Genomic DNA, 12184 nt, shown 5'->3' with positions numbered 1-12184 from the left:
TCATGGAGTCTGTTTCTGACCGTTTGAGCAGACACATGCACATTTGTGGCCTGCTGGAGGTCATTTTGCAGGGCTCTGGCAGTGCTCCTCCTGCTCCTCCTTGCACAAAGGCGGAGGTAGCGGTCCTGCTGCTGGGTTGTTGCCCTCCTACGGCCTCCTCCACGTCTCCTGATGTACTGGTCTGTCTCCTGGTAGCGCCTCCATGCTCTGGACACTACGCTGACAGACACAGCAAACCTTCTTGCCACAGCTCGCATTGATGTGCCTTCCTGGATGAGCTGTACTACCTGAGCCACTTGTGTGGGTTGTAGACTCCGTCTCATGCTACCACTAGAGTGAAAGCACCGCCAGCATTCAAAAGTGACCAAAACATCAGCCAGGAAGCATAGGAACTGAGAAGTGGTCTGTGGTCACCACCTGCAGAACCACTCCTTTATTGGGGGTGTCTTGCTAATTGCCTATAATTTCCACCTGTTGTCTATTCCATTTGCACAACAGCATGTGAAATGTATTGTCAATCAGTGTTGCTTCCTAAGTGGACAGTTTGATTTCACAGAAGTGTGATTGACTTGGAGTTACATTGTGTTGTTTAAGTTTTCCCTTTATTTTTTTGAGCAGTGTATAAATATAACTAATGGCATTATATAAATATAATTATAATGGCATTTTATATATATAATCCTGACAGTAACAGGGAGCATTCTTTCCCATGAGAGAGCAACGTTACAGACTGTTTATCCCCCCGTAGCTTTTGTTTTTCGATGACTGTGCTCACATCACCTCATTCCTCGGCAACAATAGAAAATACATAAATAAATCCTCATTAAATCCGCACCATATGCAGCATAATCCTGTTTGAAACACTCTGAAGCAATTTGGTCATTATGAACATCTAACAGGGGGCTATGAAAGAGGATGACGGTAAAGCCCATCAATTTGTTTTGAAGTCTGTTTGTTCTGCCTGCCTGTTTGTTCTGCCTGCCTGAAATTATTTCAGATCAGTGCTTGTCGGGACATTATGATTACAACAGGCAGTTAAGTGCAACAGCTGTTAAGTGAGTGAAGTGGTAAAGCTGTAAGTAGACCTGTGTAGCTGTGCACATGAAAATAAGGGCAACGCCAGCAGTCCTTCATAAAGTGGTCCGTAAACAGTACGTTGTCTTCTATCAGCACATGCCGTTACAGCCTCAATCATGACTGTGCATTACCGCATCCCTCTATAGTCTCACTGTACCAGTCTGCATATACATCTGCTGTGAGGAGAGACTAGTCTGCATAGGTTTACAGACGACTGCCTACACAACTATTCAGCAGAAACCATCCAGCACAAACCTGGACTGCCCTCTAGTGGCAGCATGGTGCTCACACAAGCTCTGAAGGTTGACCACCTGTTTCTGACCATGTTCAATATGAAAACGTTCTTTATTAACGTTGCAGACAGAAATATCAATAATAGAGCTGATGGGATTCCTTATTCTACATGTCAGACATGCATGTTTGTTATAAATAGCATATTTCGATCATCATGTCACCATCATCAAGGCTGTATCACATTCGGCCGTGATTGGGAATCCCATAGGGCAAAATTGGCCCAGCGTCATCTGGGTTTGGCCGGGGTAGGCTGCCATTGTATATAAGAATTTGTTCTTAACTGACTTGCCTAGTTAAATAAAGGATATATAAAATAAATCAAACATAATAATCATGTCACAGAGAAGCACGAAGCACTCTTATGTCTGCATTTGCTCATCAATGATTCCCTTTAAAGCAGCAATCAGCAGTTGAAGCAATAAAGTGTACAACACTGTTTCAGTAAAAAGCTGAGGGATGGGGTTGGAGAAATGTAACCACTCTTACATTAATAGACAGAGCTCTGGATGCAAGGACTAACCATCCATTGATATAACATGTGTAGTTTAACCATGTTTTGAGGCTATATCGTGTTTGTTTACATTTACTTCGTTTTCAAACATTGGAGGAAAACAAGCTTATATTTTGGGTTCTGATGGGGTACAACAGATGAAGGCATTTACAAGTTATATTCTTTAAGAATCAATGGGTACATATCGTTAATTTATAAGTAAAACAATTATGTAGCAACCCCAGATTACCCCTTTATCTGGTCCTCCTGCTCTAGGCCTGAACAGTGAAGGGAGGAAGTGCCTTAGGCTGGGCTCTCATTGGCACAGAGACAGACAGTGCCAATGCATACTGTCAGTTTGGCACGGACTCACTCATTCACTCCTGAAGCAACATGCACATCAAAGCTGCCCCACCTCTCAGGGAATGTGAGCCGAATTCCACAGAAAAAGTTTAACAAACCATACAACTCTATGCACAAGGACTACTTTGAACAATTTACACAACACATTTCACAGAAACACATTTACTGGAAGAACTGTGCAGATGCAACGTTTGGATACAGAATGACGGTCAAATCTCCCTCAGGTTTTTATGTGACCACGTTTTCCAAAAACTAAATATCTACTCCGAGTTAAGATTCAAAGATGTCTGCAGAAAGAATTGGATGTCAGCTACAGAAATGCATAATTATGGATATGAATATCGTTCTCTTCATGGTGATGCATCCCGAAGGGCGGCAGGTAGCCTAGCGGTTAGAGCATTTGGCCTGTAACCGAAAGGTCGCTGGTTTGAATACCCAAGCCGACAAGGTGTAAAATCTGTCGATGGGCCCTACAGCCAAGCACTTACCCATAATTTGCTCCAGGGTCATCCCGATACTATGGCTGACCCTGTAAAACAATCCATTTCATTGCACTTATCTGGTGTATGTGGCAATTAAACAGATTTTAAAACACTATAACTAATTGGTAAGTTTACCTTTACTTGTTACTTCTTTTAACTTGAATTATCCTCCACACGAGGGAGAGAAATGAGAAAATATATTAAAGATGTGTGGGTTTTTAGTAACAGAATTACAAGTTACAAGGCAATGTTTCTTAAACTTTCTTAAACTAAATCATTTCTCCAAAACTAAATATGTGTTTATATTAGTTGGCAGGGGTCTTCAGTTCAATATTAATGTGTTTGATGTATTTCGAATAACTTTTAAGACTTTTTCTGGTAGATGTCGAAGACCCCTTTTCCATATATTGTACCAAAATTCAAAAGGCACTCGCACATCTGAGCTATCTTTGGTGCAGGTTCATGGTCACAGTTGAACAAGATGAGAAAAAAATCAGAAGCCTGCACACTGCTCGTGATCCTATCACTGCTCTTTAATAAGCTTTATATATCAGACTCAAGGCCTTCGTCAGAGCTTTTGTGAGTAAAAAAAAAAGAAGAGCACCCTTGTGTAGACATAGCTCCACCCACATCCGTACCATGCTTCGAATGGGTTTGGAGTCGATGGAGAATAAGTAAGTGTTACCAAATATAACAATGTGAATGTTATAAATATTCTACTAGTGTACATAAAATGTATTAAACATGTCCGTAAAACCACAATGAGGACATCGAACCACCAAGCAAGTTTTCATAAATCATTGGGTACAATGCAAGAAAAAGGTCAGAGTAATTTGAAACGGGGGTATTCATTCATGTGTTAACTAACCTCCAAACGAGCTTCAATGCCATACAACACTCCTTCCGTGGCCTCCAACTGCTCTTAAACGATAGTAAAACCAAATGCATGCTTTTCAACCGTTCGCTGCCCACACCCGCCCGCCCGACTAGCATCACCACCCTGGAGGGTTCTGACCTAGAATATGTGGACAACTACAAATACCTAGGTGTCTGGCTAGACTGTAAACTCTCCATCCAGACTCATATTAAACATCTCCAATCCAAAATCAAATCTAGAATTGGCTTTCTATTTCACAACAAAGCCTCCTTCACTCACTCCGCCAAACTTACCCTAGTAAAACTGACTATGCTACCGATCCTCGACTTCGGCAATGTCATCTACAAAATTACTTCCAATACTCTACTCAGCAAACTGGATGCAGTCTATCACAGCGCCATCTGTTTTGTTACCAAAGCCACTTATAGCACCCACCATTACGACCTGTATGCTCTAGTCGGCTGGCCCTCGCTACATATTCGTCGCCAGATCCACTGGCTCCAGGTCATCTGTAAGTCTATGCTAGGTAAAGCTCCGCCTTATCTCAGCTCACTGGTCACGATAACAACACCCACCCGTAGCACGTTCTCCAACAGGTATATCTCACTGGTCATCCCCAAAGCCAACACCTCCTTTGGCCGCCTTTCCTTCCAGTTCTCTGCTGCCAGTGACTGGAATGAATTACAAAAATCACTGAAGCTGGAGAATTACATTTCCCTCACTAACTTTAAACATTAGCTATCTGAGCAGCTAACCGATCACTGCAGCTGTACATAGTCCATCTGTAAATAGCCTACCCAATCTACCTACCTCATCCCCATATTCTTTTTATCAATCCAGTGTTAATCTGCTAAATTGTAATGAATTCAATTGTAATTACTATGGCCTATTTATTGCCTTCCTCCTCACGTCATTTGCACACACTGTATATAGACTTTCTTTTTTTCTATTGTGTTATTGACTCTATGCTTGTTTATTCCATGTGTAACTCTGTGTTGTTGTTTGTGTCGCACTGCTTTATCTTGGCCAGGTCGCAGTTGTAAATGAGAACTTGTTCTCAACTAACCTACCTGGTTAAGTAAATGTGAAAAAAAAAATGAAAAAAAAGAATGTTCACATTTACAACATAACATAACATTTCATCATTAAGACCTTCAGGAAAGAATGTCTGGAGGGTGAACATCCCAAAACATTCTCTTTTGTTCAGAGTATTATTTATATCACCTCCCCTGCCTGATATCATAACTTTATTCATGCCACAAAATCTAAAAAGGTAGAAATGTCACGTTTTTGGTCATTAAAATGTACTGCAATTGTATAATCGCTGTCATTTCTCCTGATTGAACTTTAATGTTCACTAATTCTCTGCTTGAAAGAACAAGAGGCTTTACCTACATACCACAGCCCGCATGGACATTTAATCATGTAAATAACATGGGTGGTAGAGCACGTAATAATGTAATTAATTTGGAACCGTTTTCCTGTATGTGGGTGGCAGATATATTCACACTTCATCATGTTGTTACACTGTGCGCAACCTCTGCATTTATGGCTACCATTCGGGCTAATTGGCATGGACCAATTTGATTTATTTTTTTACCATATATTTGACCAGAAATCAAAGCCTTTGCTTATATTACATTTTTAAGATGGAAAATGGCTGTATATATGTCACAATGTGAATAATAATAATAGACTCTTAGCTTTCATTTGACACACAATTTGACATGCTCCTATGAACTTTGTACTCATGGGTCCTTTTACATGGAAATGCCCTAAAGTAAAACCAGTGGTGGAAAAAGTACCCAATTGTCCTACTTGAGTAAAAGTACAGATACCTTCATAGAAAATGACTCAAGTAAAAGTGAAAGTTACCCAGTAAAATACTACTTGAGTAAAAGTCTAAAAGTATTTGGTTTTAAATATACTTAAGTATTAAAAGTACATATAATTGCTCAAATATACTTAAGAATCAAAAGCAAAAGTACAAGTATAAATAATTTCAAATTCCTTATATTAAGCAAAACAAATGGTCAGGTACACACTCCAACACTCAGACACCATTTACAAACAAAGTATGTGTTTAGTGAGTCCGCCAGATCAGAGGCAGCAGGGATGACTAGGGATGTTCTCTTGAAAAGGTTGTGAATTAGACCATTTTCCTGTCGTGCTAAGAATTCTAAATGTAATTAGTACTTTTCAGGTTCAGGGAAAATGTATGAAGTAAAAAAGTACATCATTTGCTTTAGGAATGTAGTGAAATAATAGTTGTCAAAAATATCAAAAGTAAAGTACAGATACCCCAAAAAACAACTTAAGTAGAACTTTAAAGTATTTTTACTTAAGTACTTTACACCACTAGATAAAATGGATTGAGTTGAATTATTATGGTAAAGTTGTTGAGTTAGTGCCATTCAGGATAATGATCAATTGTAGCTGACTTTCATTTCTTCCGGTCTGTAAAACAAGATTTTTAAAAATACAATTTTATACAATGCACTGGAGTTATGTATCAACCAAGCCTACAAAGTGTTATATTGTCAGTGAATAGAACATTCAGAATTACTCACATTTTCATGTGGTAAGGGCAGGAGTCCATTTCCCTTCCAGGCCACATGTGATGGTGCCTGGTCCATCCATCACCATGCCCCTATCACAGACAAATGCCACAGAGTCACCAAACTTAAGAGACATTCTTGCTCCTCTTCTCAATTGAGCATTTAAATGACAACATATGTTTTCATTCTATTGTTTTTAAAGGGGATGAGCGGTTTGTTCCCTAACATTACTCTCGGGGCCAAGTTCTCAACACCTAAGGGGTGTTCCTAGTTTGCTAAAAAACATTGCAAAATAGTGCAGCTGGAGAAGCTATAGACTTGAAAAGGATTTGGAACCTTTGCACTCTGGAGGTGGATCACTCCATGTCCCATCTTTGGTACAGTAGATCTCTCTCGCTCCAATCAGTTTCCCTACGCGACATCGATAGCCAATCACAGTGCTGTACAAGTAAGGTGGTTCCAAATAGCCATTTGTTACTCCATTTACCACCGTAGGAGGTTCAGCACACTGCACAGCTGAAAGACACACATTTACATGATTTTACATGATTACATTACAACAATTTAGAAAATATTATGGTGACAGTATTGGAAGTTCAGGGATGTTATAAACTAAAACAATGATACCTAAAGCAATTTACCTATGACCCAGATACTGTGTGGTGCAATAGGGCGATTCGGTTCCACGCCAGCGAGAGCAGAAAATATTTTTGGTATCTCAGACTGTTCTGGCAAATCTCACATAAAAACTTCATTGGGAGGAAGGATGCTTGAAAAGCTTTTTCCATTTGTATCACATACCATTTTTGAGAAAATCATGATGAAAGTGGATATTTTAGGCCCTTTTTAGAGCTATACATACCTCCTGTAAGGCCCTGTGATCTGTGAACCGTACACAATACAGACAACATCTTGGTGTCATTATACTCCTTACAGTGTTCTCTACAATATGGAGTATGTCTAGATTCTGAAATACACATTTTCACATTCATTTATTCAACATTTTGCTTATTTGTAGACATATTGTTTGTAACAATATACTCTTCAAACATGTCAAATTTCTAGAATGGTCTCTCTGGTACTTTTAATGACATGACCCATTTTATACATAGAAATGTATATTATAGGTAATTAACCAATCACAGCCCTCCTTTAGGATTGCACATTCAGCAAGTCACCAGCAGAGGAAATTTCCCATTCACTGTGTTGATGGTGCTCATAAAATGTATAATACCTTCAGAATTAGCAGAGTGCCAACTCTGGAAATTGTATGTATATACTTGTACAGTATATATTGTTACAAATAATATGTCTTAAAATGAACAAAATCAAAAAGAGTAGTTTTGAGATATTAATATTTCAATGTTGAATAAATGAATGTGAATCATTATATTTCAGAATCTAGACATACTCCATATTTTAGAGAACACTATAAGGAGTATAATGACACCAAGATGTTGTCTGTATTGTGTACGGTTCACAGATCACAGGGCCTTACAGGAGGCATGTATAGCTCTAAAAATGGCCTAAAATGTCCACTTTCATCATGATTTTCTCAAAATTACTTTGTGATACAAATGTAAAAAAAACATGTCAAACATTCTTCCTCCCAATGAAGTTGCTATGTGAGAATTGGCAGGACAATCTGAGATAGCAAAAATATTTCCCGCTCCCGCTGGTGTGGAATCGCCCAGTAGCCTATGTAAAAAATGTATGTGACAGCCTACCTTCACAGACCGGAACACGCCCATCCCAGCCATCAGCCATGCAATTTCTTACATCCCGTCCAACCAGTTGATACCTGGTTAAAAAATGGGCACAAAAAGTGATTTAATCTGGCAATGCATAATTTTATTTGTACACTGTAACAATGAGGGTTAGGTAGCCTCGAGAGAAAATAGACATAGTAACAGAATACTTACCCCTCATTACAAACCCCTGTAGCTGTATCCCCAAACTGTACACCGGTATAAATGAAATCACCACAAGAGATCTCTCCAGCAGATCCACATGATTTGCCTTTGGACAAGAAACTTTCACAATAAACTTTTTGGGAAAGAACAAAATAGACAAACCTTCACTCCCACAGAGTGATATAATATAGACTAGCTATGGATCTGCTGCCACCTAATGGTTAAACAAGATAAGTGCAACCTCCTTAACACGCTACCTATGAGACAGAGCAGTTGCATTTTGTTGCATGTTCTTTATGTACTATATACTGTTTATATACATTTAATATATTCTGAACATCATTAATACTTCTCCTTATGGGTTCTTACGTTCACATCTCAGAGTTACTGGCGTCCACTTCCCACTGACACAGGTACTATAGTAAGCGCCTCCTGCTCTCACGTATCCCAAGGCACAACTGTAACGGACCCGTTCACCAGGACCAAAGTCTGTCTGTGTTATATAGCGGTCAGAAAGGTGTGCGTTGGGGAGGTACGGTGGCCCTCTACATCTGCCTAAAGGAAAGGGAGATGGACCATTTTGACAAAAGATAGAAAGTACATCTAGTATAATACCAATGCATCATAACATGTATTATATTTTTCAATGATCAAAGAGAGAGATCTTGGATGGTGTTATGTTTACCATCAGGCTTGGAGCTTTGAGTTATATCAGAGGAATGACAGAGTGGGAGCTGGGGCTGCCACTGGCCATCTGGTCCACAGGTAAGCTGCTGGGCTCCAGTCAGGAGGAAACCCTCAGAGCAGGTGAAGGTCACTGAGTCTCCGACCCTGTACACTGAGTCAGCCTCACTCAGCTTCACACCATTGGCCACAGAAGGATCAGGGCAGGTCACTTCTGCTGGAACCACTTGTGGTTTACCTCCTACTATAATGAGGACATTTAAAATGTTAGTGGTTTTGTTTAATTCATTGTTGCATCAATAATGACAATTGTTAATGTGGCTCATTTTGGAGATGCCTCCATGGAGACAATGAGCTTATGCTTTGGTTAAAAGCATTGCAGTACAGTAGATAGGACATTAGCCATGCTGTAGTAGCCTAAAGAAACGTTTGTTTATGTGATATTATCATGCTTTTGAGATAATGGGACAACTACGGACTGAATGTCCAAGGCCAACATGGTCAAGTCTCAACAGGAGTATCTTGGTGTGTGGTGCCTACAATCTCTTAGACAAGTACAGGGTCATGCCAGTCTGGTATTTCATACAGCAGGGCCTACTACATTGATTAGGAGGTGTGTTATGTATCCTACTTAGAAAGGGATAGATCTTATTGCTGCATATTACTGTAAGATTTGGTCATTGAATGTTGCACACCTTCACAAGTGGGAATCTCTCCACTCCAGCCAGACTCTTTACACATTCTGTATTCCATCCCCTTCAGTGTAAACCTGTTCCAATATCACAGAGAGGATGAAAACAAATCTCAGGCTATATAATGTGAATTCAACGTGAAAACAACAAAAAATGTCACTACTTCATTTAGTTTAAAAGTTAGGTGAAAAAAAAGATGAAATGCCCTTCTAGATGACTTTTTGCAAATCCAATCAGTTTTCCACATTGATTCAATGTCATCACATAGATTTTTGGGGTTAACATTATGTGGAAAACACATTGATCGAGTCAGTTTTTGTCCAGTGGGATACTTACCCCTCATTGCACACTGCATATGCCTTGTCCCTGAACGAAGCCCCTGTGTAATCATAGTGTCCATTGAACAACTCCCCAGCAGATCCACACGTTTTCTCTAAGGAGAGGACACATTCAAAAACAGCAGAGCAGTCAGGGAACGAATCCAGGGTGGATGCGCCAAACTCAACATAAAGACTCATAGAGAGAGGTGTTAAGACAGCGACACTGCAGCCCTCAACGACTGAAGAGAATATACATTCAACTTCCCAAATTTCCTCTCTTTGCAACCAGCAGAGTAGTGTCAAATGATAGCTCCTTGCCACAAAAGTCTCATCCCACACATCACAGACTCAGACAGAGAGACACTTATCATAACCATAATGATATGATGACATGACATTCATTGAACCAGTGTTATGCACAACAACAATACACTGAGCTAAATGCTTAGCTGTAGCCTATTACTTACTTTCACACTTCATGGATAACATTGTCCATTTTCCAGCTTCACACATGATAGAACGAATGCCTTTGTACCGAGTGTAGCCCTCAGCACATCTGTAGAGGACTTTAGCTCCTTCGCTGAATACGTTTTTCTGTCTCAGGTATTTGTCCCTGACTTGCATGTGTGGAAAGGACGGCGGCGTACCACATTTTGATGGAACTTCAGCTGTTTACAAACAAATGAGCCACACCAGAGAGGTAAAGAAGAATCAGAATCAATCAAGAGTTAGCTAACGTTGTTGAATTTTTTTATTTTTTTAAATAACTATTGACTTTCTGCTTCATTACGAAATAAACTTCGATGTGTTTTTGGTTGTTGAGACAATTACACCATGTCCATTCCAAGCTTATCTTTCAAAAAAAAAATTACAAAGTTATTTCAATATATTTAGGCAAGTTAGCTGGTTAACTCATTTATCCTGCTTTGTAGTACTCATCAACAGGGGCAATTTCAATCACCGCATTAATAAAGATTAATAACAATTCTAGAAATTACATTGTCGGTGTTACAGTGGTCTGTGCAATGTTATGTTTACGAATATAATAATCTTACCTGAGGGATGTATGGCAATTGATAAAAAGAACATGATTTTATATCCCAGATTCATCATTTCATCCACGTTTATTGTGCATTCGGATCTGTAGGCCTACCCGTTGAAATGTTATTGTGCTTAATAAAATACTATCTAGAGTAGGCTGTATTTTATAGTTGGAGGGTGGAGTAGACATGTAATTAGGCTTATTTCTATTCAGATGTTTATTTACGTCAGCTACTTAGGCTTTACTCACGGGGCGTGTTCGTTTTGCATGGCCTGGTGCCCCGGGTGGGCGGAATTTGCACATTTCAGACCATTCCATTGGCCTTAAGTGTAATCTCCACCCAACTGGGTCACTGGGCCATGCTAAACAAACTGGCCCATTAGTAAGCTACATTGTTTAGTCTACAACCTGTGTTTTCCCACTGATATTTGTAAATCACGTATGATTTGTGGACTAAGATGCACTCCAAAATAGGAGTGAGTCAAAGTTGATATGTTTTACATATCAAATTTCTTCCTGAAATTCTAGTTGCACACGTCTGTTAAGATAAGAGTGGAAAGCTCTATGGCCCATTTCCCTTTGGGGACAAATCTAAGGGCCAAATACATAGGACCAAGATTGAAAAAAAAGCTTGACAGAACATGATTTGTTTACACTAGCATTGTCTGCCTCTTCACTGATTTCCCCTCCACTCCTGATCCTCCAATTTCACCCACATTTCTGCTCTAGCCTGTATTCATGTTGCAGAGCAGATCCACAGAGAGAAACACTCCCATTTTAGTAAGATTATACAATTCTAACTTCTGCACACAAAATGCAGTGAGGCAAGATCATGCCACTGAACTTGTAGTGGGAGCACTAGATTACCACACCCTCTGTTCTGTACATGCTTTGGACAGACAAAATATGTTTCCTATGATGGTAGTTAAACTGGCAGGGCAACCCAGTTTCCACCCAACCCAGTTCCCATAAAACTTCTTATTATCAAAACATAATTAATAAAAGTCTAGCTTGTCAACTTGTTTACTGTCCCCAATTGTATTTGTATAAAACTGAACTACACTGAACAAAACTATAAACACAACATGTAAAGGGTTGGTGCCATGTTTCATGACCTGAAATAAATGATCCCAGAAATGTTCCAAGCGCACAAAAACCTTACTTCTCTCAAATGTTGGGCAAAAATGTGTTTACATCCCGGTTAGTGAGCATTTCTCCTTTGACAAAATAACCCATCCACCTGACAGGTGTGGCATATAAAGAAACGGATTAAACAGCATGATCTTTACACAGGTGCACCTTGTACTGGGAACAATAAAAAGGCCACAATGCCAAAGATGTTTCAAGTTTTGAGGGAGCATGCAATTGCCATGCTGACAGCAGGAATGTCCA

At 39.6% G+C, this 12184-nt stretch overlaps 1 protein-coding gene across 1 annotated transcript; it reads right to left on the bottom strand.

Annotated features, from left to right (window-relative positions):
• Nucleotides 1–5580: 5580 nt before the first annotated feature.
• On the bottom strand, nucleotides 5581–12075 carry LOC110532415 (complement receptor type 2). Its single transcript, XM_021616304.2, has 11 exons — nucleotides 10806–12075; nucleotides 10218–10418; nucleotides 9767–9863; nucleotides 9434–9507; nucleotides 8740–8982; nucleotides 8424–8609; nucleotides 8064–8160; nucleotides 7869–7942; nucleotides 6478–6657; nucleotides 6154–6233; nucleotides 5581–6040 (listed from the first exon to the last, which is right to left on the bottom strand). Exons 1-10 carry the CDS (start codon nucleotides 10861–10863, stop codon nucleotides 6223–6225), a joined length of 1221 nt encoding a protein of 406 aa, XP_021471979.2. The 5' UTR covers nucleotides 10864–12075; the 3' UTR covers nucleotides 5581–6040; nucleotides 6154–6222.
• Nucleotides 12076–12184: the final 109 nt, after the last annotated feature.

This window comes from Oncorhynchus mykiss, chromosome 9 (assembly GCF_013265735.2).
Source record: "Oncorhynchus mykiss isolate Arlee chromosome 9, USDA_OmykA_1.1, whole genome shotgun sequence".
NCBI classification, from domain to species: Eukaryota; Metazoa; Chordata; class Actinopteri; order Salmoniformes; family Salmonidae; genus Oncorhynchus; species Oncorhynchus mykiss.
Note: the sequence above shows the minus strand (reverse complement) of the source record. Positions and strands in the feature narration are given on the sequence as shown.

Coding starts and splice junctions, on each gene's coding strand:
- LOC110532415 (XM_021616304.2), bottom strand. CDS start 10,863: ATGATGAATCTGGGATATAAAATCATGTTCTTTTTATCAATTGCCATA. Junction 8,610..8,739: donor TCAAAGCTCCAAGCCTGATG/GTAAACATAACA, acceptor CCTTTCCTTTAG/GCAGATGTAGAGGGCCACCG. Junction 6,658..7,868: donor GCGTGTTCCGGTCTGTGAAG/GTAGGCTGTCAC, acceptor TGTGTCTTTCAG/CTGTGCAGTGTGCTGAACCT.